General features: G+C 42.4%; 1 protein-coding gene across 1 annotated transcript in view; it reads left to right on the top strand.

Moving 5' to 3' along the window:
• Positions 1–25,421, top strand: part of GRHL2 (grainyhead-like 2 (Drosophila)) — a 102,817-nt gene extending 77,396 nt beyond the window's left edge. The window contains exons 9-16 of the mRNA XM_009891912.1: positions 2,556–2,714; positions 8,316–8,403; positions 8,494–8,630; positions 10,669–10,700; positions 12,158–12,252; positions 17,856–17,941; positions 24,052–24,116; positions 25,307–25,421. Coding sequence (XP_009890214.1) covers positions 2,556–2,714; positions 8,316–8,403; positions 8,494–8,630; positions 10,669–10,700; positions 12,158–12,252; positions 17,856–17,941; positions 24,052–24,116; positions 25,307–25,421 — 777 coding nt within the window. The remainder of the gene's footprint in view (positions 1–2,555; positions 2,715–8,315; positions 8,404–8,493; positions 8,631–10,668; positions 10,701–12,157; positions 12,253–17,855; positions 17,942–24,051; positions 24,117–25,306) is intronic.
• The last annotated feature ends 249 nt before the right edge of the window (positions 25,422–25,670 follow it).

Raw genomic sequence — 25,670 nt, 5'->3', positions numbered from 1 at the left:
TATGCTTTATAGGAAAGCTAATTGTGTGGATTGTGTGGAGACAGAAAATTTTCCCCAAAATAAATGATCTGTGTTAATTCGAATCCATCTGTCTATCTGCGTGGTGCAAATGATATGACAGAAAGTATAGTACACTTCATGCGCATGAAGGTACAGTCATTGCTCCTCAGAGAGATCCTGATGTATTGCAGTGTCAGGACAAGGATATTGAATCTTACAGCATCAATCTATTATTCATGCTGAATAATCTGTTATTGCTGTATGGGGACTCTTAAAACGATAAAGTCTGTCTTCCCCAGCCACTCCTACTCAGCTCAGTGTTTCTGGAGGCAGCAGAAGAGATGACACACAGTGTATGTAGCTGATTAAGGTGGGACAAGGTCTTTTTTCACTTCTCAGCTGAGCGTGCAGCAAAGGCAGTAGATGCACAAACTGCTGGGTAGATGCAAAGCCTGCACATCCCCTCCCACATTTTAACGTGCCATTTGGAAAATCCCTGTGTGGAAGTATGGGCTAAAATATAGCAAGACCAGATTCTGTTTTATGCCAGACCTCATTCAGCTGCTCCGTGTTCACATGCACTTTAAAGCATTGCCCTGACACTGTAAAGGAGTCTGAAGGCAAATGAAAATTCAGGCCGTCGTATTTCAAAGGCATATGCACCCCCATCCACACTTACCTTTGGAGCTGGAGGAGACCAAGTTGTAATTTGAAACAGAAATAACACTATCGGCTTCAAAATCAGAGTTTCACCTAGGGCCCTTCCCCGCCTCCCTCCTCTCCCACAGTTAAAGTTCAACTATTTCATTTGTAAATGCAGCTCTGTGATACAATCAGAAGCAGAAATGCGGAGGTGCCATTAGCTCAGTCAGGCAAACAAGCTGCTCTGGCTCTTGTAAAAAACCTGACTGTAATGTTAACTTTTGCCATTAGGGTAAAGTATCCCCCCACCAGCCCTGCCGGAGCCCTTTTCTGTTCTCAGTTGCCTTTCTCTTAGGGATGTTCCTATTCTGGTCACTCAAACTGTTTTTTTCCCTGCTTGTGGATCAGGGAGGGGTTCCTTCATGCTCTCCCTTCCTGAATCCTCCCAGGCGCCAGGGGTCTGTTGGCCTCTCCTCTGCCCGGCGAGGTGTGCATCGGGGCTGTTTGAGAGACTCCGCAGATCTCTTCTGTCCCGAGAGCGCTCGTTCTGCCGGAGCAGGTTTCACATCCTCCTGGTTCAGGCAATACATACTGGTGGTATTCTTTGTCCTTTCCCTTAATTTTGGGGTTTTGCTGTTGTTTTTTAAACTGAGGAAAAGTGAAAAGTCGAATCAGGTCGATAAATAATTGACCCAAATTACTATGTAATGCACATATTCATCACTGGGAAGAACAATTGGGTTTTTAACACAGTTTAATCTCCCAAGGTTCATGCACGCTATCCTGACTGAAAGCTATCAGTGATGTTTCAGTTCACAGGGTTTGCTTTGCATCCAGGTAGTCCTTGGGAGACTTGGTGGTGGGAGACCCTTCTGCCAGGTGCTGTACAAACACACGGCAGAGCAGACACACCTTGCCCCGCAGTACCGATGGAGGTTAGAGGGCAGGAGGTGGCTGGTGGCTATCAACAGACATAAGTGGGCGTAGAGGAAAGCACGAGACAGGTTTCTGACGCAAAGGCAGGCAGGGCTTCCCAGGAACCAAGGGCAGTGTCAAGTTGCATGAATGCTGTACGGTAAAGGTAGGGAGTAGTTTTATAAATGTTTGAGAAACTCCTTTCCAGTTTGAAAGACAGGATGAGATGCATTTTTGAAATTGAAGAAAGATAGTGAAGGACCTTTAAAGTGAAGATCAGGAGTATCTGTTGATGGGATGGAGGAAGGGAGAGTGAGAAGAGGATTGGGGGAGGTTGGTAGGGTAGGACTTTTCTTTGGCCACACTGAAGTTAAACTGTGAGCTGTCGGAAGAACAAGCCAGACCAAAATATGGCTGCAAAGGACAATGCAAGATGATCTTCTTATGTCTACATTAACAAATAGTGCAAACATACGGAGCAGGTTTGTAGGGTGAAACAAGTCATGGCTAAAGACCTGACAGCTGCGTGAGATGCTTTTTAGGAGGTTTCATCTCAGGTTATCTTTGGTCAGTTGCCACAGACTGAGCAACCATTAACAGCTGGAGCATGTGAGGTGTGCTCCTAGGACACATCTTCTGGTCTGGCTCTTTTGAAAAGAATCCAGCACATGCACTCTGAGCTCTCTGGTGTGAACCAAAACACAGAAAGTTGGGGCAATCAAATGATTCACCTCAGATGTGAGCTCCTGATCCAAACTGAAGCATTGATACATGCCATAAAAGTTTGTCTGCCTTTCCAGCACAGGAGCATCTTTGCTGGACTAAGGACAGAAGTGGAGAATAAATGTGTGAATTGCCAGAGTGTGGATCACAGCTGAATTAAAATATTTTTTGGAGAGGGGAGTATCTGCTTTTATTTCACAATTTGTTGTCATGTGTTTCCAGAAATTTAATGACTGTTTGCACTAGATTTTAAAAGTAATCTCTCTGGCACACAGATTTTCATCACAGTGAATTGCTTGAGCACAGACTTTTCCTCACAGAAAGGAGTAAAAGGGCTTCCTTTGATGATTCAGATCGATACGTACAGCTACAACAACCGCAGCAATAAACCCATCCACCGAGCCTACTGCCAGATCAAGGTCTTTTGTGACAAGGTAAGTGGAAACCACATTTACCATGGGTAGAGGAGGAAACTTGTTAGACCTAATTAAATGCTTTGGGTTTTTTTTTTTTTAATTTCCCTAAAGAATTGTGTTTCATGGTAGAATTCGGACCAGCTATATCATAAATCTAACAGATTATCATGTCATTATTTTACTGCTTTGCAGCCTTTTTGGCCCTGATTTCTCAGCTTGTGAGCAATAGTTGGACTGTTTATAACAGCATGTTATAGGTCGTGATACAGGAATAACAAAAAAGTCACAGAAAGCACAAAGGTAAAGGTCTCTAGTTGGAAGGTCAGTGCTGACCATAGGCTCACGCAAGTGCCATTCTGATGATGTTATGTCTTCTGGCTCTAACAGCCAGGATAGGTAATGTGTAAACTTTGTGGAGAGGTCTCTGATAGACAAATGCACCTTTCAGAAAGGCCTGCTAAGATCTCCTTTATGATACAGTGGAAAACTCTGAGTCCCAATGGTGCAGGTAATGCTTTTTTCTTCCACTTGATTACATACCATTATTTTGGAAGCTTCACTGAGACTTTTAGGTTGCTAGGATTTTCTTATTAAAAGTAAACTGCAAAAATATACTAGCTGTTCCCATTTTGTAGTTCAGTAACTATTTTTTCCCTTTTTTTGCTCACTCCCTCTTTTGCAAAATTTGGTTCTTTTACAATAGGTTTACTCGCTCCTTTGTGGGAATTGGTAAGATTTTTCAGCACCAAAACATACGTCACGCCTTAATGAGTCTGACAGCATCATGGTCAGCTGTATATATCACTGAATAGAAACAGCTGCTCAGAAATATTATCTCAGTGATGATTCTTAGATGTGAGCATGACCACGTTTCAGTTGTGTTTAACAGCTGCCAGTGGATGACTTTAACCCAGCTGGGAAAGATCTTCCAGGGGGGAGCTGATGCCTGGGCTCTAGTCAAGGTTCAGGGATTCAGGAGCCTACATCTATTTAAGCGACTCATAAATGCATCCAAATTAGTCTTGCCATCTTACAGATGGGAATAGAAAGGCAAAAGGCCATGCCCCAGGCAATACGTAGCATTAACTTTTTAATGGAAAGGGTAAGAGTTCAACTGTTCCAGGTCTGTGTGCTGCTGCTCCTTCCCCTCTTTCAGTTCATTCCCCTGTTGCTGTCTTGACAACAGAATCTTGAGGGCTAATCAGTCAGTTGTGTTAGTGGAGCAAAAACTTTGAAAGTAATGAACGTAAATGTATGCACTGAGGTCTTCTTGCAGTCAAAATGTTATGCTTTTAATTGTAACTTTGAATGTCAAATATTTAGAGATTTAAAGCTGCAGCTGGATGTTAAAAGCTCAGTAAATATCAAAGTAACAAGTCATTTTTATCTACCTGTTTTTGCAAAGCAATTAGAAAAATCTGAATTATTTTAAAAAAGGAAGGAAATTCAGAGCACAAACTCATCAAGGGTGACCTGTAGACACAACTGGTGGAGATTTTGAATAATACGTGTTCGTTGCATCTGTGGCTTAATTGGTACTTCAAATATCCAGACTAAAAAGAAGGAAATGGATGTTGAGTCTTTTAATCAAAACTGTCTCAAAGTAGAAGAAAAGATCACAGGGGTAGTTAAAGCATTATCCACATCAAAACTGTTTTGAAAGTGGGAACTGGAAGGCTCAAGGGTATCGATAATGGGATATGTATCTGTATAATATAAATGTATACACGCGTATGTACACACAGAGCTTTTTAACTTAATGCAGGGCTGAAAATGAGTTGAATGAATGAAAATGAATTAAAATTATGAAGGTCAATTCACAAGACAGTTTGTGCTAATTAGCACTTGGAAAGAGACTGGGGCCTGCTTCTCCCCCTCACTTACACTGCTGTATCTTTACAGACATCCGTCTGTCACGGTACTTTTGTAAATCAGTAAATGGTTGGAGAATTTCCACTTGCTGGTGGCACTGGGAGGAATCATCATGCTCAGAGGAAGGTACCTGGTAGGGCTGGGTACTCTCCTCTTTCCAAGATGGCAAAATAAACCCTGGCACCTGTTGAGGTGGTGATAAATGGAGGGTCCCTGGCTCGCTGGGTTTCTCTGCCAACTCTGCGACTCGCCCTCTAGTGACAAAGTCAAGGTTTGCTGCCTGTTGGGGAGAGGCCATGAAGCCGAGACAATTATTGCCCACCTCATTGTCATGATCAGTTAAAAAAGTATTACAGGGTCATTAAAAAAAAAAACAAACAGCAAACATAAAATAATTTTTATACGTTTTAAAAGTATGAATTGCACTGTTATGCGCCAATCTGACAACCCCAAAGAGAAGCTGATGAGAAAAGTACCTGATTTATTACAATTACCTGGATGAGAGGAACTGCACGGTAAATTCCTCCTGCCTAAGTACTGAAATGTATCTTCGTTTGAAACGTGGAAGAAAAAAATGTTTCTGTGCCTGACGGTGTTCTTACAAATGGTTTTTCTGCAGTGATGGTGCCTCTTTAGGATGAGTGGATGTGTTTGTATAGTAAGTTAGATAAATCACAGGTTGAGGTATCCAATTTTTAAGAAAAACGTTCACTGATAAGTTAATGTCCTCCAACTGAAACACAGCGTAGCTGTTGTGGACAGAGTATCCCTGAAGAAATAAAACCGCGTTTAGCTAAATGGTACATATTATTTATATTTTAGTATTTACTCAGGCAGTTGCTTAAATGTAGTATTCATTTGTGTATGAACTAGAGAACGACACCAACTCAGATCCAATGTGTGCTTCATGACATAAATGTATGGAGATAAAGGCTGCAACGGTTGTAATCATGTGCTTGCTCCCTATTCATTCTCCAATCTTTTGTCCCTGTTTATTTTCCAGTGGGCAATCTTCAAAGCGACCATTACAGTGCACATCCTGTTTTTTCGGTGCTAATTCTCTGTGCCCTTGCAGTCTTTTTATCATGTGCAGATCACTGATGCTGCATTATGATAGGAGAATATAATTTTTATTCCTTAACTAGGTTGTCAGGGAAACTTGCTACCAGGCCTATTTATATTTATATATTGCAAGATGCTTTAGCCACTGTGTATGAAGGAACTGGGGATTCAGAGATATTTTGATTTTCTATATGTGATTAGCCTTGCTGAAAAGAAGCAGAAGCATTTGACTTGGCAAATAGGATAACATTGTTCCAAAATCAAATAAATTAATCTTGTTTTCTTTACTCTGAAAAACTACACGCTCTTTGGAATATATGCAGGTCCTGCTCACTTGTCTTCAGTATGGATTGTCATAGGGAAAATGGATTATCATAGGGTATTGAGCAACTCTAGTTGCCTCTTAATCTTCAGCTTTAGAGAGAAGAAGGCTGAAGTCTATGGGCCTGTCCTACCAAATGTGGAACGCTTTGGCCGTGAATTAGAAACAGGTGTACACATGAGCTTCATAAAGGTGGTGGCAGTGGTTCTTATGATGGTAAGGGCTTTGCTAGGCTGGAGCTAGAATGTAAGACACAAGTTTAAATGAGATGAAGACTTGGAAAAAAAATATTTTGAATCAGCTGAAATTCATAGGCTGTGTTTTGCTAATGCTTAGTAGCAGAAGTACTTGTTGCATTTATTCAAAGTCCAGACATCAATAAAAAAATCAAAAACTCATTCAATTATTTGACTGGTCAGAGCCTAATTTATGGTCCCCTATGAAAGGGTTATTTCTTCTTCTTTCCTGAAGACATATGCAAACTCTGATTTATTAGATTAGATATATGTCAGATGGCTCAGCTGTGAAAATTGTCCAGCAGAACTGCTCTGGTATGCAAAAATCTTATTGCAGACCATTGTCTCAGAGTCTACAACAATGATGTACATCATGTGGGCTTGGTGGGCCCCCGCACTGTGCTATGTGGGATGCTCCTAGCTCAGAGGGCTGGTAGGTAGTTTTGTGGGTATTGCGTTTACCACATTTGTAAAGTGGTTGTGGCACAAATGAGCACCAGAGGGTGGGAATGGCTGCCCTGCTCAGAGATTGCCCACACACAGGAGGACTGGGCGGTGTCTTGCCTTGAGTGAATGAAGACAAAGCTGTGAAGCTTTACCATGTTCATGGTTACAGAGAATATCAAAGAAAAATCAGCAAAACAGATATTCTTTATTGTGTATAAAAGGCTGAGTCCTCAGTTTCTGCATTCCTAGGAGGAAACTCGTGCTTGCTGCCACGTACGAAATGACTTTCACGGTTGGTCCCATTACCTGTGAGCAGCAGAGCGGTAGCACCGAGGGGTAGGTAGGGCTGTGGCTGGCAGAGCCGCTTTGTGCAGCCCCGGACTCTCAGGGATGTGTATTCTGCAGGACAGTAGCTGTGGGGCATATTTTTGCTCCTTTCTGCCAAAGAACAGTGGCCTTTAAAGGTACAAAGGTACCCCTAGAAACAATTTTGATTAGGGCACAACTCTGAATCCCTTGTCTTCTGTGGTTGAAGTCAGTGACAACTGGATTGGGACCTGGGTCTGGAAGCAATGTTTCTGTCAGACACCTTCATGTTTTTTAAAGAGCTGTTTCTTCCTCCACCTCTTTCAACCTCTGGAAATCTATTGATAGATCACAACAGGGAGTACATCTTTCCTTGCATTCTTTACAAGCTTGTTTCATTGGCCTATGCATGATTTTTGCCATCTTGAGTGGATATTTTTGGCTTTTCTTACCTCCCTCCCCCTCCGCTCTTTCTTTTAAAGAAACTTCTAATTTTAATTTTGAAAAAATCTTTAATTTTGCATGCTGACTGTCTGGGAGCATATGGATCTTTAATACCCTTCACAACATGACTATTCATATTTATAAAGTAAATTAGGAGAACTTCAAAGGAGGTGTTGCTGCTTTTTATGTCAATAACAAGTTTTATTTTCTAAACTTGTTGGGAGTGTATTTACATAACAGAAGCCTGTAACTTCCCAGGAGTTCCTGGGGCCTAATAGGGCAGTGCTACATTGCCTTCCAGTTTCTGGAGGGCTTCTCCCTGTTTGAAATGCCTGTATTTTTCTGTAAGAGCCCTCGCGCTGTTGGCAAGCTGTTAGTGTAGCCTTCTTGCACTGGCAAATCTCAAAGGCCTCTACGAAGCTGGCCATTGTGGAGTGATGCCACCCCCGGACAAGGTGGGTGGAGAAGAGTTTAGGGAAAAGCTTGGCACAGACATGAAATAAGACGATAGCAATCCTGCAGGTGTTTTACGTCAGTGCATACACAAAGTATGTGGTCTGATGTATCTGTCCATCACAGAGGCTCAGGATGCCCTTTGCACAAGTTGTGGTGGCAACAGCTCTGCTACAGACTGCACGTTGCCTGAGCCGTCTGTCCCGTCTCCTCCAAAACAGTGTGTGGATATGTTCCTCTTGCTGTCTCCAGCCCTGGGGGCTGCTGGATGTGCCAGCCTGTGTTTCAGGCACAGGTGATCGATCCAGAGCTGGCATGTTCCCAACAACCTGGACAGATTTATCTGTAGTGGGATAACCAGTCTCTGTTTCAGCATTTCTGATGTGTCTGTCATTGTAGTTCCAGCAGCCATTGCAGGGTACGATGCTCACAGTGGCCTCTTTGGATAATATTTGTGGGTTGTCTTTTTTGCATCAGGGAGCAGAAAGGAAAATCCGAGATGAAGAGAGGAAGCAGAACAGGAAGAAAGGCAAAGGCCAGACATCCCAAGCCTCATGTAATAACTGTGAGTATGACGGGCCTTTCTGATTTGGGGCCAAGTCACGCTTAACATGCCTCCTCTCATAAGCACGTTGCTTTGTGATCCTCCTAACAGCTGAAGGGAAGTTGAGTGCACTCCCTCTGCAAAAAAAGAGCGATATCACCTTCTTCAAAACAATGGCTGACCTGGATTCCCAGCCAGTTCTCTTCATACCGGATGTTCACTTTGGAAACCTACAAAGAACTGGACAGGTAAGAAATGATAATGAGATGAGCCGGTGCCCACCTGCCATGTGCGCTCCCAGGCAGATTTTAGGAAAACAAAGCACTGTTCTTGGGGACTGTTTATTTCAGCTCTCCTTTTGGTAAATGCAACTCCTGGTGAGTCACTTAAAAAAGACCTTGCAAGAGACAGGTGCCTTTCTGAGTTCTGGGTGCAAAAAAGGAGTTTATACTTCATTAACCACTGATTAGTTTGTGTTTGTTATGGTTTTGCCATTCTTTTGCTTGGAAGAAAGAATGGAACAAATAGTTAAGAATTTTGAAGTAGGAGGTTGGTTTGTGACTGAAAGTAAGTCTGGGTTTGAATGTGCTATTTGGCTTGATGAAATGAAGTGCCACCTTGTGGTAGCAGAGATCCCCCTCCCTGTGACAACTGAAAACAAAGACCAAGCTCTTACATGTGTGAGGAGTCAAGAGTAGGTTTACTAAACACCGCTGCCCATTTTCTGTCGGCATCACCTAGAGATCTGGAAATTCCCTGGAAGAAAATATTTTCGCTCTACAAAGTAAAAATCTATCATGCTAATATTCAGTATTGGCTTAGTGCAGAAGTCATGGAGTCATTATCACACCAGTAAGTGTGAGGAAGTTTTGCTGACTTGACTCTTTCAAGACCTACTTTATTGCTTGCTGGGAAATTGAAAATCCAAATTGGAGGGTCAGCTCTGACAATTTTTTGTACATGAACCTGTTATTTATTAACGTCTCGGGGAGTGGAATGAGACCTTTATGCATGTGTTTATAAAGACAAATAGTAGATGAGGAAATTTTATATGCATCTTGCTGCAAAATATTAAAATAATGAAGATTAAATGACACTGAGTGTTGGAATTGTCATTTATTCTAAAGCAGTGAGAATTGTGGTAGAGCAAAGCCCAAAGAGCACAGACATTGCAATCACAGCTGTCACTGACTTACTCTCCAAAATTGGAAAGACGCCCACTCGCATATCAGTGCTGGGTACCTTCTGTCCTCGTGGCTTTCAAACCAGAATGTGGTTTTGTCTCAAAACAGGAGAAGGCGGAAGCATTCCTTAGTATATGTAATCCTGTAAATAATTTTCTAAACTAACTGGAAGATACCCCAGTTTACTAGCTCTTAGGCCGTGTTCAGCCCTGTCTTTTACTGCTGTATTGGTTGCAGTATCAGCATTCTTGCTATCCTGAACTTTTCAATTGTTTTGTGTATTATTTAATATAAGAATGATTTATTATGACCGTAAGGCCCTGGTCATAGAGTGAGTTACAGACCTCAGAACCAGCAGAACGCAGGGCTCCGGTGCCCTGCCTTCGCCCAGCACTTGCACAGTAACTCAGCAGCTGGAATGCTGGTACACTTGTCGGTGCGGACCCGCTGTGCAGGCACTTTGTGAGGAATTTGGCTGACTGTTCTGTAAAGCCTTTTACAACAGTCTATGATTTTATACCTCCCCTGCTACTGTTAGACGCATTTGCTGCTGTTGTAAATTTGGTCCCAGTGACTGTGAGCTATACTGATTTACACTAAACAACGGTCTGGACTTGAGCTTCTGCCCACAGTCTGTGCAGAAAAAGTTCAGCTGTACCATTAGTAATTGTATTTCCATTAGGCCTGTAGTTTAATGTTGGTCTTTATAGTTTAATTAGATTTTCAGACAGTATTAAATACATTCAAAAGCTTGTGAGTGTTGTGGCTTAAATTGTATTAGGGATAATTTAGGTGAGTAGTGATCTGATTTAGAGGATTGTAAAATAATTGGGAAAATGATATAAACCAGGAGAGAGAGCAATAGCTGTCAAAATGCTTTGATATATTTCCACTAGATGATACCCAACAGCAGTTTTTCTAAGTCACACTTTTTCCAGATCGCATTTAGAACAAGAGATGTTTGTGTTTTATAGAAGGAAAAGGTTTTTATAACAGATGAAAATCTGCAAACCACTTGTTGTATTGTCTTCCTTTTGAAATTATTCTGTTAAACAGGTGTCTGAGTTTTGGGAATAATTGCTTTTTTTTCCCGTCCTTCTAGGTTTACTATAATACAGATGATGAGAGAGAAGGGTAAGGCATTTATTGTTTCACAAGCTTTGCAGTTAGCAGTTCAAACTCATAGAAAGCGGGCACAAAACACAAAATCACATAAAACTGATCCCCTTTCTCCCCCTTCCCTCACATTCTCCCATCGCTAATGGTAGGTGAATAATATGTAGAACTAACTGGTAGAGGGAGGTTTTGTTTCCTGTTAACTTTCTTCTTTTCCTTCATGTGAACTGGCTGCTTTTTATATCTATTTTTTATTGCATTTCCAAGTAAAACAGTTTAAAGAGCCATAAGATTCAATATAGGGACAAGACAATATATTTGTTAATAAAGTGCCTTTTATATGTATAAGGGTTCTCAATTAATTTAAAAACCACGTTTTTTTGTAACAAAGCACTGAACTTCACTGCGTTCCTGAAAGCTGTTTAGCAGCACATGTGTGTGTATGTGACAAGTACAGGAACTGCAGAGAGAATGCCCAAGCACCAGAAGAGAAAGGCAGAAAGAGATCGGGAGGTTCTGGAAAAGGGGAAGGTTGGAAATGGGACCACTCCCTATCTGGCCTTGGAGGGACTGGAATAATTGCAGAAATTCCCTAAAATAGTTAGAGATGCCACGAAATAAGGTTTTTAATATGCGTGACTGAAGTCCAGCCAGTATTAACTGTAATGTATGCAAGCCCCATACTTTTATAAGTTCCGTGAATCCCAAGTGAGCACCCTCAAATCCTCAGCTTGAAGTAAGACAACTGCACTCACGTAAGCCTGCAAAAAGTGGCCTGTGGTAGGGAGTGGCCAGGCACTTGCAGCTAGCATTGACTTGAAAACAGGAGGCCCTTTTTGTACTCACAGTGGAATTTGAGAAACAAAGGGGTTTATTGCACCAAGCACATTGGCTTCAGTTCTCTCCTCCAAGATGAAAAGGAGACATCGAGTCCTGCCAAAGCTGTGCCGAGGAGAGAGGGTGGCCATGGTGCCTTCAGCCCTCGGCTTCCCTGGCAGAGCGTGTAACAGCTTTGGGCTGGATCTGGCCCAGCATGTTACTTCTTTGGAACTTGCTGTCTTGTATGGTCTTGGATTTTAGAAATGTTGTTGGTGTTTCCTGAGGTTGTCTCCTTGACCCCAAAGAGGAGGTGAATCCATGTGTAAATGTGGGTTCAGCTCCTTACTTAGCTGTTTCTTCCTCCTCGCCCCTCTTCCTTCAATATTTAAACAGTTAAGGGCCTCCGGGGTTTTCAAAATCATATGTAATATGGGAGCGTATTTTCCTGTCACCTATCCCAGCCAGTCAGTCTGGGCAATTTGAGAGTTCAGATAAGCATCGAAAGCTAAATCCTTGCAGTTTCTGGTCTGGTGCTACTTGAGTAGCTCGCGGGGGTTTTGCCAGAGTACAAAGTGAGTCATGACTGCTGCTGTTGCCTCCTGTCCTGCTGGGAGCACAGTTTTACTGTGACATGGTCCCTGTTGTGTGTTTTCTAGTGGCAGTGTCCTGGTCAAAAGGATGTTCCGGCCTGTGGAGGAGGAGTTTGGTCCATCCCCTTTGAAACAAATGAAAGAAGAAGGCCTGAAAAGAGGTAACAGCCAACTCTTAGCAGCTAAAAACAATGCTGTGGGACTTATGCCCTCAAGCTGGGAAGGGCAGGTGTGGCTCTGACCAAGTTAGTTGTTTTGATGCAAATGTGGGGTAGATGAGAGAAGAGATCATTACACTTGCCAAGGAGGCATTTTAACAAATGCTAGAAATGACTTAAAAGCAGAAAAGAAAAAAAAAGACTTCTATCTCAAGAAGGGATCAGGGCACAAGTGTATGTAAAAAAGCTAGAAAGTTTCTTGATTCTTGGCCAAGCTACGAAGTTCATAAATGTTCCAGTAGCAAATCTGTGGTTGTCTATTTTTAACTTTTGCTCATCTTTTCTGTTCTGGCTGGGATCACAAGCAAATATGCAAGATGCACTAGGTCAAACACAGAGACCTTACACAGGCAAGTTCCTGCTAATTGCAGACTTAGATTAGCCTGAATAAAATCTCAGAAATTTCCTACACAATTAGAAATAAAAGGCATGGAGAGACATCTTCCAGCAGACCTAACTGAATTGTTTAAGAATTTGTGAGTTTGTTTCCCTTAAATGTTTTTACTGCACTGAGTGAATATTATTACGGTCACATTACACATGCTATACCAGTCCAACTCTTGCTTTCCAGTCTGCTAAAGTGAAACTTGAGTAACATTGAAGCAATGGTTTAGGTAGAGCTGTTAAACTTTGCACTGAAGTTAAGGAAGAGCAGATGGTGATTCTACCCTCAAAATCTGCTTTGTGTACATTCACTTCCAGTGTATGTGATAGCTTCCTACACTGCCACAGTTAGAGAATATTTACCATTCCTTTGGTCTCACGAGTTCTGTCATGTAAGTTTATTTCAGGCTCCAGGAGTTTGATGAACTTACATAACTCACACTTGCAAATGTTTTGAGGTTCACCCATCCGTTTGTGAGACAACAAAGCAACAAGGTACAGAAGTGAGCTCAATTGCTCTTAGTTGCACCATTTGTAAGACTCATTTGAGCTTTATAGAAACAACTTCCCACGAGCCTGCATTTGCAAAGTTTCTCTGTTGGTTAGGATGGTCTGCTTGAACCAGGGGAAGCATACAAGATTGCAGGACAGAGACTGGTATCTTCCTGGAATAAATGTGAACATATTCTTCTTTTAATTATATCTTCAATTGGTTATGTGAAGTCAGCACTGACCACAGACTTGCATCTGGTTGACTCAAGGCCTTGACCAAATTCACGTCATCAGGGCTCCATCAAGCAGAAGGGGACGGCTACATAAAGAACTGTAATTTCCTGCAATTTCACCTGGGTTTCCCAGCTGGAAGCCTAGAGAGTTCCCTGCACAGAGGTTTTGCTTTGCTTTGCTTATTCCTGTCCTTTGCTGTGGTAAGTGGTTTTAATATCATCCAGGACTTGCAAGCATTTCAAGGCAAAGATGTGAAAGGAAAAAAAAAAAAGTCTTTCAACTGGTGGCAAAACTATGTTAAATAATTAAATCCAGGAGAGGCACGGAACCAGAGAAGCTGGAGGATGCTCTCTTCACGTCCCCATCCTGTTCGGTGTTTTTTGCAACTTGGACTATACTGGCTGGAGGTCAAGTCTGTTCCAGCGTGGCCTTTGCTCTGGTGAACTTGCTGCCATCAGGAATCCTGCATCTGGGATTGTGCTGATGGGGCACAGCTCAGCTGAATCTGCCCGTTTGACAATACTGTCTTTGCCACAGGACTCACTGGGTATTAAAATGTTCTGCTGTTTTTCCCAGGCTTAGCCGTACTAGAAGCTTTTTTGTCTCCCAAATTTATTTGGTACAGCAGAATCCTATAGAGCGGGTATAGATGGAACACTGGTGTAATATTTGAGAGAGAGTAGGTCTGATATGTGAAAATATGCATTAAAAGCAATGTAATCCCAAGGTGGCTCATTATGGTAAGTAGCACCCAGTGAGGGGTCCAAGCCCAGCTGAAGAACTGAAGTGACAGTATACGGCCTCACTGCTGCCTGATGGACCTAATTGCAACACTGTCCAGTGGAAGCAAAAGTATTAAAGGTTAGCCTTTAAGAGAACAGGTCTGAAGTGGTTTGCAAACCATTGGTAAAACAAGTTTCCTATTCTCACGCAGGTAGCTGCATCTCTGTGAATTACTCTTTCATTTCCTTGACCTCTAAGGGAGGTACAAATGCCCAACAGAGACATGTAAAGTATGTTAATCTGTACCAAGTGTGCAGCGCAGCTAGTTACTTGGCTAGACTTGTGGCCTTTTCCTGTTTTGAGTTCTCAGTAAGACTTTTTGAATCACTTTCCCTTTCAGATTTCATAGGGAGTTTCCCATTAATTATAAATCCAGCAGCTGTGTTGCAGATCAGGGAGATTTCCAATCCTCTAGTCCTCAGCTTGAAGAAAGTCATCTTTTTGTCTAGCTTTTGTCTCTCAGGAAAGTTGTGTTTAAACTACTCTGAAACATTTTGGATTCATAACAGTCAGGATTTTGTGAACCGTCCCTGTGGAGGACAGCGTTCATTCTGACACCTAGGGAATTTGGACCTGGGCAATTAGTGAAAACTCCAAAAGTGGGAAAGAAAAACCAGGTCACAGCTACCAGCCCTGCTTGCTTTGACTAAAACGTGCCACATCTCCATCCAGAGGCCACTTTACAAAGACTGTAGGAATTGCTCATAGGGTGTCTGTCAGAGCATCGGTAGTGCCTGGGCTCAGACTTTTGTCGTGGCCCAAGTCTTACTGTTCCATCATGTCCTTAGTTTCATTTTTGCCACATGTCTGTTGCTTGTCTTGTGCCTTGGTAGATTTGCCAACAGAGAGCCAAGCTGTGAAGACTTTCAAAAGAGGTATCTAACATTGTTCTTCTGCATTCACACTTAAATCCTCAATTCAGTGCCCTGGCTTCCAAAAATCTCCCAGGTGTGACAACCTCCCTTGCCTTCAGCAAAGGCTGGTTGCTGCTCTGCAGTTTTGTGAATCAGGGCTATTAAGTAACTAAAGATAAATTTATCACCCCCATCTTTTGCAATTCTTTTTAACGTCTAAAGAGCATTAGAGATTACCGTGGGTTTCAATGCTCAGTTAAGATCGGGGGCCAAGTAGGGTAGACATCAGACAAATTTGAATTTATCTTTCAATTTTCAATCAAAAATAGCTCATTGCTTGGTATAAGATTTTCCCCCCCAATAAATTGCAATTTGTGCTATTAATGTGAGCCCATCTAGATGCCATGAACATGGTGACAGTAGGATCAGAGGGCATAATTACAAGTTGTGTCACATGGTCTCAGTCATGGCTTGGCATTCAGTGGCCGTGCTGCTGAGCCCAATGGAGCCTTTGCTGCCCCTTTCCTTCCGCCCCGGCTGTGCTTCCTGCTGCCGCCCAGGCGGCCTTCTCTCCATGGCTGTGCCAGCACGAAGGCCTGTGGGGCTGCGTTGTACGCTGAAGCAGGGACCTGATCTGTCTGAAGAACAACTCAGAAAAAAGGGTTCTTTTTTCACTCACATCTGCTGTTTGAGACAGTTCATGATGAAAATTCACTGAGACAGGCCAGAGTAACGGAGCATAAGGGCAGGGACAGGACAGGGGCTTCTGAAGGCATCGCTGTCACCAGGAGTAATTTATGGAAAAGTGCCCTGGTGAATCAAAGCCGAGATTTTCACACCTGTCAGGGAAAAGGAAAAAAAACCAAACAACCAACAACCCCCATATGTTTACTAATCCAGCTCTCTGTGTGTATAATAGTGATTCAAGTTCCCTCTTATCCTTGTAATAGATCCTTCATTCAGCATAACGTTGCCTGACATGCCGAGCACTACAGAGAGATTTAAAGCTCAGCACATGGATTGTCCCCAAGGTTAACCTCAGACCGAGTGATTTTTTTGCTCCTTTCAGATGCGTTTGTAATTATTAAGGCTGGCAGAGGTCCGGATGTTTGGAAAGCCAGGAGTTACAGGACAGCCCTCTAGTCACAAGAAAAGAATTACTGAATTAATAAAAGTGTTAATACAGGTAAAATTAGCACTTTGAGTGAGTGCTTGCTTATGCAAGTAACCGTATCAGACCCAATAAAATTTAACTACTGATGTGGATTTCTTTTTGTTCTTTTATTTTCTGACAGTTACTTAGACTGTGACCCAAAGTTATCTCAGCTTCTAAGTCATTTAAAAGGACAGTCTCAGGCAGGTCCAAAAGAATTACCAAAACTTAGGTGGAAAGGATGTGGCTCAGCGTGGCTGTGGTAGCAGTTTTGTGGCTCATACTTCTGAATGATGCCCTAGCAGATGCAAACCCCCCCCATTGTCCTGCACATCTGGTTTGTAGACCAAGACAGGGGACTGATCTGCCCATTTTTCAAATCTTTTTTCAGTTATGTCCAAACCTGAAGCTACAATTCTCTGCACATGGGCCTGGGTCCACCCTGCTACAGTCTTGACCTGAGAATTAGCTTCTGAACAATTGCTTCTGTATGAAAAATACCATCATCTGTTGGTTCATCCGCAAGTCATCTATTGAGTTACCTGGTGAAGATATCTTTTGGACCACAAGGATTAGCAGTTTCAAAAGATACCTTTTTCTATCTACCAAAAAAAAAAATATTATTACCAATGTAGTTTATCACACAGACATAAAATACCTGACAGTGCATGTGTATTTGCACCTGTTGTGCAGCACTGCTGTTCGAAAAGGCAGTTTATTTAGGGAAAAAAACGAATTGCGGAACACCTTATTAACCTGCTACTTTATCAGAGTCATGTGAGATTACACCTAAAACATTTCTCTGGTGTTTATGTGTATTTGCTTTCTAGCCCTCTGCTTTGCTTTTGCCATGTAACAGCAAGTTTCCTCCTTTGACCTGTGTGAGTCAGAGAGGGGAGAACAGGAGGTGGAGAGGGCAGGACACTGCGCCTGCGAACCACTGAGACCCAGCAGGTTATCTGAGGGAGGAAGAGGAGATTTTCAGGGGTGCAAATGGCGTTTGGGTACCTGAGCAGGGCAGGGCACAGAGGTAAATGCCTGCCAGCCAGCTGTGTGTGTGAATGTCTCCCATGTAAAGTCTCATATGACTTTGGACTCGTTCTTTCCAGTGTTTGTTTTCAGACTGACCAGGCCCATTTGCAGTCATCCACATGATAATGTCAGAGAGAACTATTTCTTTTCCGTTCCATGGATATTGCTCTCAAAGGTTCAATTAAAGACAAACCAGACTTGCCTTTTCTGAATCTCCTTTCCCAGCCTTGTGGATGAAGCCTGGAGAGGTGCAAGCCGACACAGGTTTAGGAAGACCTAGCTTGCGTGTTTTGTCCTATGACCCAGGGACAGGCCCTTACTGGTTTTTAGCTTCTTGTATTTCAGTAGATGGAGGTTTAAATTCTTGAAGATATAGATTCCTCACATCAAATTAAATTTGCTGAATTTTCTTTGCCTGTTTTGAAAGCAGCTATGATGTCTTCCATGTTTAGATCACTGATGATGTAAGAGTACATTTTTTTAAAAGTTCAAACTATCTTCAGCACTTCATTTTATCTGTCATGGATTAATATTTGTTTTTCTACTCAGTGTGGGGTGTTTCATCTGTTCAATTGACTGAACCTGCTCCAAGTTTGACTTTTTTTCTGTTTCAGTGCTTTTGTATGTGAGGAAGGAGACAGATGAGGTGTTTGATGCTTTGATGCTGAAATCACCCACAGTAAAGGGGCTAATGGAAGCGGTAAGTATCCGATGTCCTCACATTGTTTGTCTGTCTTGGCAAGAAAATCTTAAGGCTTTCAGTGTATTATTGAGATAAAACATAATATAAAGATGAAGTTATTCTCAACTACATTTAAAGCATTTCATAAAGGCTTTCTGGAGCGTGCATCTGAAGTGCTGGTGTGTTCCGAATCCTGTGCTGTCAGCGGGTTGCTGGGATTAAATAGTGTTGCAAAGCTGATTTCTTGGAGACCTAGGCCTTGAGGAATGGTGGTAATTAACCAGTGTCAGGGAAGCAGAGAGGTGCAGGCTCAATTTTCTGAAATGCTTCTTTCTGAACTGATGATTCAGAGCATGTTGCATCTTCTATAATGCCCATTGGTGCGTTCACAGCCATCTTTTAAAGAGGAGGCCCAAGGATGCACTGTTTCCATGTGAATTTCATATGGCTTTTGTGCAATTGCTGTTCCAGCATATAAGAGGCAGTTGCTGAGCCAATGCTGTCATTCATACCTTCTGTTTCAAATTTCTTCTCTAGCCCTCACTCACAGAGTGACCTACCTACCAGCCTGCCTCTCTGCTGCTTCTTTGATTTGAACTTTTGCTTGATACCCATCAGCCGTGATCATGAGTGGCTATTTACACATTTAATCCTGTTTATATGAGACGATGGCTAGTAGATACGAAATTTGGTGAGGGAAGAGTTAAAAAGCAACCACGTGTCTCAGTGCTTCGGTGGGGGGACTAATGTGAGACTGACATGTGGGATGCTGAGTTGATTTCCAGTCTTGGTTACATGTAGGGGAGAAAATGGGAATGGATGAAAGTGTCCCTAGAGAGCTCAGCTGAGTGCTAAAGTTTGTATATTCATACTCTCATAAAACTGTCACGGTGTCTTGTTGCATGTACCGAACACTTCAAATGCAGTAAAGATAGAATTATTTGGTCAATATTTGGCCAGCAGCAGAAGGCAAAAAGATTTGTGGGTTAGTGAAATTGTTTAAAGCACCTATTCAGATCATGGTATCTCCGAGGAGAGTCAGCTGCATTCTAAGGATGTTCCTAACTGTGCTTTTGCTGATACTGTTTGTTAGCTGTGAGTGCAACTCAGTTGTTAGGCAGAACACACATGTATAATAAAAGCCAGGCTTCATTTGAAGAGGCTGCAGTCTGATTCATGATAAGCTGTAACACGATTTCATCTTGTCTTTGTATGGAAGTTTAAAGTATGTTATAACCCTTCATGAATATTTTACCTCAAGTAGTCTGTGCCTCTCCATGCCTGTTCTCCAGCCATTGTGTAACATAAAAACAAAGCTGGTGCAGAAGCAGGAAAGGTTTCTGCATACCTCTGTCAGCACAGCTGCTGACTCAGTGGCATGTTTTTGGCACCAGAGAAATCTGATCTGTTGTAAAATGTCCCAGTTCACTGGAAGGAACACATTCAAAAAATGTTAATTCTCTTTGGTAGGATATTGTGGATAAATTAGTGCCAAAAAGCTGTCAAACTGCATATTCTTAAATACTCTCTCTACAGTCGTTTCAGCAAATCATGTAATTTTGTAATTGTGCACATCCTAAATCCTTAATTCTAAGCTTGGTGCTAAGAACTTAGAAACTGAGGCTCTGAATATTATAGAACCCCAGATCTGAAAGACAGCAGCAATGATCCTGAATCATACCTGCCTTCTCTGTTTATGGATTTTACTTTTTTTGTTGTTGTTAATCACTATTCCTAGTCTATGGTTTTCTCCTAATTTTCCAGGATTAATGGTACTGTTTTCTCAGATAATATGTTTATTTTATTCTCATGTATACCCCCATTCCAAATGAACAATCAGGTTCCTTCTCAGATTTCGTTCTTCTGACAAATATGTAGAGGTCTCAGATTTCGGAGATACAGTATATCTCAGAAAGTGATGCAAATGTTTGGTTTTTAAGATGTTTGCATCCTACCCTAGTCAGTCTTGATAGTGAAACAATTGCCCACCATAAAACATCATGCGTACGTGGTGACTGACCAGTTCTGAATCCTGCTTAGCCTGATCCAAAGTCAGGTTAACTCTGTGGATCTCAGTCTTACATTGTGCAGAATCACATATTTATTCAAATTACAGAAGGCGATCTGAATTGGGAAGTTTAAATATCTCCCAAAGTCTTTCTAAAATTAAAAGCTAACAGCTGAGCTCAGTAGAGTTTGCTTAGATACCTGCCTATGTATGTGTCCTTCCAACCAATGTAGGGCTACAAACTGGACCATTCCACAGAAATAAGTTGGCAAGGATATTTTCCTACATGCCTCAACCAGCCCAGATGTCGCCCTTTCTGTTTTCCTGACTCCAGCAGAGAAAGCATTTCTGGTGCCTTGTGCTGTCAGATGTGTGCTACAGACAAACTTGCCAGACCAGGGGACTGCAGCTCAAAGGAACACCCAGACATTTATTTTAGTGCCACTCAGAAGGCTGTCCCACTGCTCTAGGCATCCTAAGGGAAGGAAAGAATTCTCTCTTCACAAGATTGAAAAATGGGCAATGGAGATGATAAAGGAAAATATTCCTCCAAATGAAGATATCTTTTACAATTTTTTGTAGCCTGCTTGGGGTCAGGTGAGAAACGCTGTTGTTTTATATGGAAGTTGGCAGTAGTGGTGTTCCCCCTGAGTTGGCAACAAACGTGTTTCAGAAGAGGGTGTTAAGTGAGATGCCCTAGCAGATGCTAGCTCTCTGCTTTCTCAGATTCTGCATCATGAATTAGCGCATTTGCACTGGAGAGTTGTTTTTGGAGCCTGTGAGGGGGAGGCTTTCCCATATCCCTACTTCGAGCCTTGCTTCCACAGCTCGCCGTTTGGTATAATTGGTTGAATCCTTAGGGGTTCCTGAGAAATGTGCTTATTCAGTCAGCTGGAAGTCTTTCGCAAAGCTCACTAATCCCTGCATGTTATATAAATCCCACACCTGTCATAGGCGGTGTGACAGGCAAGGCTTTCTCAGCCCTACCTCTCCGAGCTTGTGTAGGAAGTGGTGTCCCAGAGTCCCAAACCACTTTGAGCAACATTTGGAATGCATGAGTGTTAGGTATCCCAAATATCCTAGAGCAGTTTTATGCTGGAATGTACAGAATGCTGTATATTAGCTGCTATTAACCCCCCATGGCACAGGAATGTTTGTGCCTGCATGTTTATTTGCATGGAGTCAGTGAAAAGTGTCTTCGAGTACTGATCTTTACAATATCGCTAGGCTTCAGAGTTAACAACCCAGAGAGTTGTTTCCTCATGTTTGTACAGTTGTGACATTTTCTGCACTTTCAGGTTGCAGTTTTTCTCTGATGCCCGTTACGAAGGATTTTTTCAACAATCTGGTGAAATGGAGCCATTTTTATTATTGCATTACATGAAAACTTACATTTAGGGGTACAACAAAACCACAGATACAAAAGTTCAGCACCAGATTGGTTATCTGACATCTTTCTATTCATTGTAAGCAAAGCTAGAGGGTAAAACAGAATAAAAGGAGAACATGAAAGTTTCTCTGGGAACTTCTCTAAGGCAGTCAAGATTTGCCCTCACAGTGTAGCACCTGGGTACCCCAGAGGAGTCACCAGCCACAGGTCAGGCAGCTGCCCTCCGTGGGTGGCACAGGATGAGGCATTGAAGGAAGGGAGACTTGGAAAGATGGTGGTAGACAGGGGTAGGATGTGAGTGAGGAGCAAGGTGTGGGTACCTACACATGTGCCAGAGGTAGGTGATTCCTCCTACTGGGGATCCTGGCCATGGATTTGGATTTATGTGTGCAGGCTGGGTCAGGTGTTCATGAAGGCTAGGTGGGTCTGCCTGTCCCATCTGTGGTGGAAAGAAGCTGGAATAGGTTAGGACATCCCCCACAAGAATATGGCAAACCCTGGGTTCGAGTCGCCCTTGTTCTGCCCTGTTTGGAGCAAAGACTTGAGCTTGCTCCAGATAAGATGAGGACATTATGGAACTTCTTTGTAGGATGCATTTCCACACTGTGCATGTGGTTACATAGCTTTTCTGTAGGCTACACAGAGCCTTTTGCGTAGGCTACGCAGAGCCTTTTTCATAGGCTACATAGAGCTCAGAGTGAAAACGATTGGTTTTATAGTCCGATTGTGAGGATGCTTGTGTGAGATATGACAAGTGGGGTGAAGTCCCTCTTCTCATAAATGTACCAATTGGACTGGTCCCCCCAGCAGGGAGAGTGTGACTGTATAGCGTATAAGCTTGCTCAGCCGTGATGCTGACTTGGGCCTCTCCCAAGGCAGGTGAGAACATCGAACCACGACTGCCATCGGTATCTTCAGCACCATATCCAAAAAGGCAGTGAAACACGCTGGTGCAAGTAAAACTGAAGTAGCAAATACAACCACAATTTAATTTGTATTTTGTTTTCTGCTAGGTGCAAAACTTTTAGGGAATGGATGAGTCTGGTGTACCTTATCAGTTACTCCTTATTACATCCTCTCCTTTCTGTTAGCCGCAGATGTACACTGTGGTCAGAGGAAACTGCAGCGTAGAAGTTTTATTGGTTCTTCAAAATCCTGGAGTTATGCTATACTTTTTACGTACAAAATTGTATCTTAGCTAAGATGAAAATTATTCAACTATAGGTCATGTAGGCAAGTATAAGCTAATTAATTCTCTCTCTTAGAGAAACCTGTCTCTCTGGACGGGAGCTGTGCTTGGGGTTCGACATGTGGTTGTTTGAATCTGTCCTTGGCGCTGAGTTTATACATTGCTTTCTTTCAATTTTCTATTTCATGATAATTGCTTTAATTTACTTCTCTAAAATATCACTTTTTCTCAATGGGAGTCTGAATGCAAACACAAAGAAAAGATTTTACAGTGACTGATGTTTGGCAGTCTTTAAATGGATTTTTAATTGTGCCTTTCAGTTCTCTGATGCAGAAGATAAATAGTCAGCTGTTTAGCTGCAACTTCATTTCACCTGGGAAGAGCAGGAAACTAACTTTGGTTGGCAGTAGACTACCACAGAACATTAATCACTGACAAAAAGTCCTTTTTCCATAATTGTTTTGCCTTTTGGGACAATCCTCTTCTAAAGTATGAGCTGTGGGACCTGCTCCATCAACAAAGAGTCATAATTTGGAAAGGAAACCTGGCTCAGACAGAGGGCTCAGGGACACTGTCTCCACGGGCACACCACAGACTCACTGCAGAATGGCCGTCCAAAAAGCTACTAATACACTGCTGCAAAGCAATGCCAAAGCATCCCAGTGAAGTGCTTGTTAGTGTTGGTAATTTGTCAGCTTAAGTAGTTCTTCCTTCAAAAGTTTTCCTGCATTTTCTGCTTTAGCATTTGAGCAGCTGGCAAGAGGTTTATTTTAGAAGTCCTATACCTTGTTAACACACTTCTCTGCGGCATCTCACCTTGTTATCTGTGCACTCAGAGGATGTTTTGTGAGCCAAATAGTGTTCTTATTTTTCCGCCCTAGTAACTAGAGTGAGTCACCTCCTCAACAATACAAAAGCTTCCTAGTCCTGTGTGTAGCACATTTGTAGCCCTCCCACAATAAAAGGTTCCTTGAACATACTTTTTAGACAAAAGACCCGTGGAGGGTCCCGTTAACTTAACTAACCTTGAAATGCCATTGATAAATAGAAGTATGCACATTGTCTTTTGTTGATCCATGAATCCATCAGCTCCTGATGTGTTGCTACTCATCTGCCTTTTGCCTGGTGGAAGAAGCCTTTGCTTCCATGAGCCCAGAAAATCAGAATAAGAAACGGCAGAAAGGCGGCTGATCAGATTGAAATTCCCTGGTAAAATCTAAAGCTGGGAAGAGTGTTGGCTCCTTGAGCAGAGCAGTAGGAGATGCTGAGGCAGTTTTGATGACTCACACCCTATGAAAACGATAGTTTCCCAGTTTCTGGATGGAAACAATTGTGTTTTTTTAATCAAGATGTTTAGGATTATTCCTTCCCGAATCATCCTTAAATGAAGGTATGGTATGGTTGCGACTGACTTTTCTGTAGAGCTATGCTGTCAAAGTTTGCAGAGATAGTGTTTTACTGCCTTGGGTAAAATGAGAGGTGATAATTTCATATTTCTCATTAGTCTTTAATGCTATTTCTTTTATTTATTGTGACTTCAGATCTCTGAGAAATATGGGCTGCCAGTTGAAAAGATTGCAAAACTTTATAAGAAGAGCAAAAAGGGGTAAGTAACTAACTAACTAGGGGCTATTGCAGGATCCTTTAGAAGCACTCAGAGATCCCTTGGGGCCTCATGGTCCTGGGCAGTATAAACACTTTTAGGAGATATGCCCATACGCTTGAAATCTTAATGTCTATGGAGACAGCAAGGGGTGGCAGAGGAGGAAACACGAGTCTCCAGTTGGTGTCTGACCAGTATTCATAGGTTTACTGTGAAAAAACAGGATTAGTGTTTGGAAAACATATTTGGATAAAGTCCGTTTTGTAGACTATATGCTTAATAACATTGTGGAGTGCTAGCGTGGGAGAGGTGTAGCCTTTGCTGTGAATGCAGTGTGGAGTTTCCCTGCAGTGAGAGGAAGAAGGTGGCCACTGTGTGAATCTGAAAGGCAGGCAGGCAGTGGTTGCTGCTGGGGTTTCAGCTGAGTAAATTTAGAGCATCACAGCTGTGGTTTTAGAATAGCTAGGCTACGACGCCTTGCCGTAAATCTAAATCTCTCCACTTGAACTTTTTTGACTTCTAAATAACCACAGTATTGTACTGATATAACTTTAAATCAATCATTTATTTTCAGCTGTAACTCTAGTTTAGGGCATTGTTTTGTCTGGGGATTTCTTTAGCTTTTGAGAAGACAGGTGAAAGTTCCCATGTTTTGCTTTATTTCTAACACTGTTTCCAAGTGATATGTTTGTTGGAAGAAACACTTTATGGTAAAGAGTTAGGAAAACACTGGTATACACTTCTAATAGTTGATATTCTCACATCCAAGCTGAGTTCTAGGCCTGTGAGCTGTGTGCAGAGCACAAACTACACTGCTTCCCCGTGTTAGCAACTCACACCACAGAGGTGCAGCAGCTCACAGTGTGGCTGAGGAGTAGCAGGGAGGTGTACCTGGGGGAGCCCACACCAGCTAGCTGGGTCTGCTGGGGATCTGGAATGCAGCTTGCCTTGTAGGCAGCTTAAGGGAGTTAACATCCCAGCACTGGCATGCCTCTTACCTTTACTTTGGCAAGGAGCAGCCTCTAATCCAAAGACGATAAGGGGCTATGAGGCAGGTCTTGATGATGATTCCCACTGTTGTCCCTGGAGTCTGCTTTGGCATTGTAGTGAAGCGAGCACATGTGGTGGAGTGCATGGCTTTCCCTCTTGGTGTCCTGATACATAAAAATACTGATTTTTGCCTTTGTCACCAGTATCTTGGTAAACATGGATGACAACATTATTGAGCACTACTCCAATGAGGACACGTTCATCCTGCACATGGAGAGCATGGTTGAAGGCTTCAAGATCACACTGACAGAGATCTAGCCTCAGGCAGAGCCTTTTTGTAAGGAACCACAGCATTTCATCCTTCTTGGAAAGCAGAAGATTCCCCGGGAACTTGACAGACATTGATCAGAGAAACTGTTACAAGACTGCTTTGAAAATACTGTCCATTCTGCACATGTGCACCCACTGCATATAGACTTGGGTTTGCCAAGCACAAGGCCACTCATATTAACCTGGTCCCTTATTTATTGTTCCCCACTCTCTAGTGTACAAGCAGTTACCAGCCCC

This window comes from Charadrius vociferus, unplaced genomic scaffold, assembly GCF_000708025.1.
Source record: "Charadrius vociferus isolate BGI_N301 unplaced genomic scaffold, ASM70802v2 scaffold15, whole genome shotgun sequence".
Lineage (NCBI taxonomy): Eukaryota > Metazoa > Chordata > Aves > Charadriiformes > Charadriidae > Charadrius > Charadrius vociferus.
Note: the sequence above shows the minus strand (reverse complement) of the source record. Positions and strands in the feature narration are given on the sequence as shown.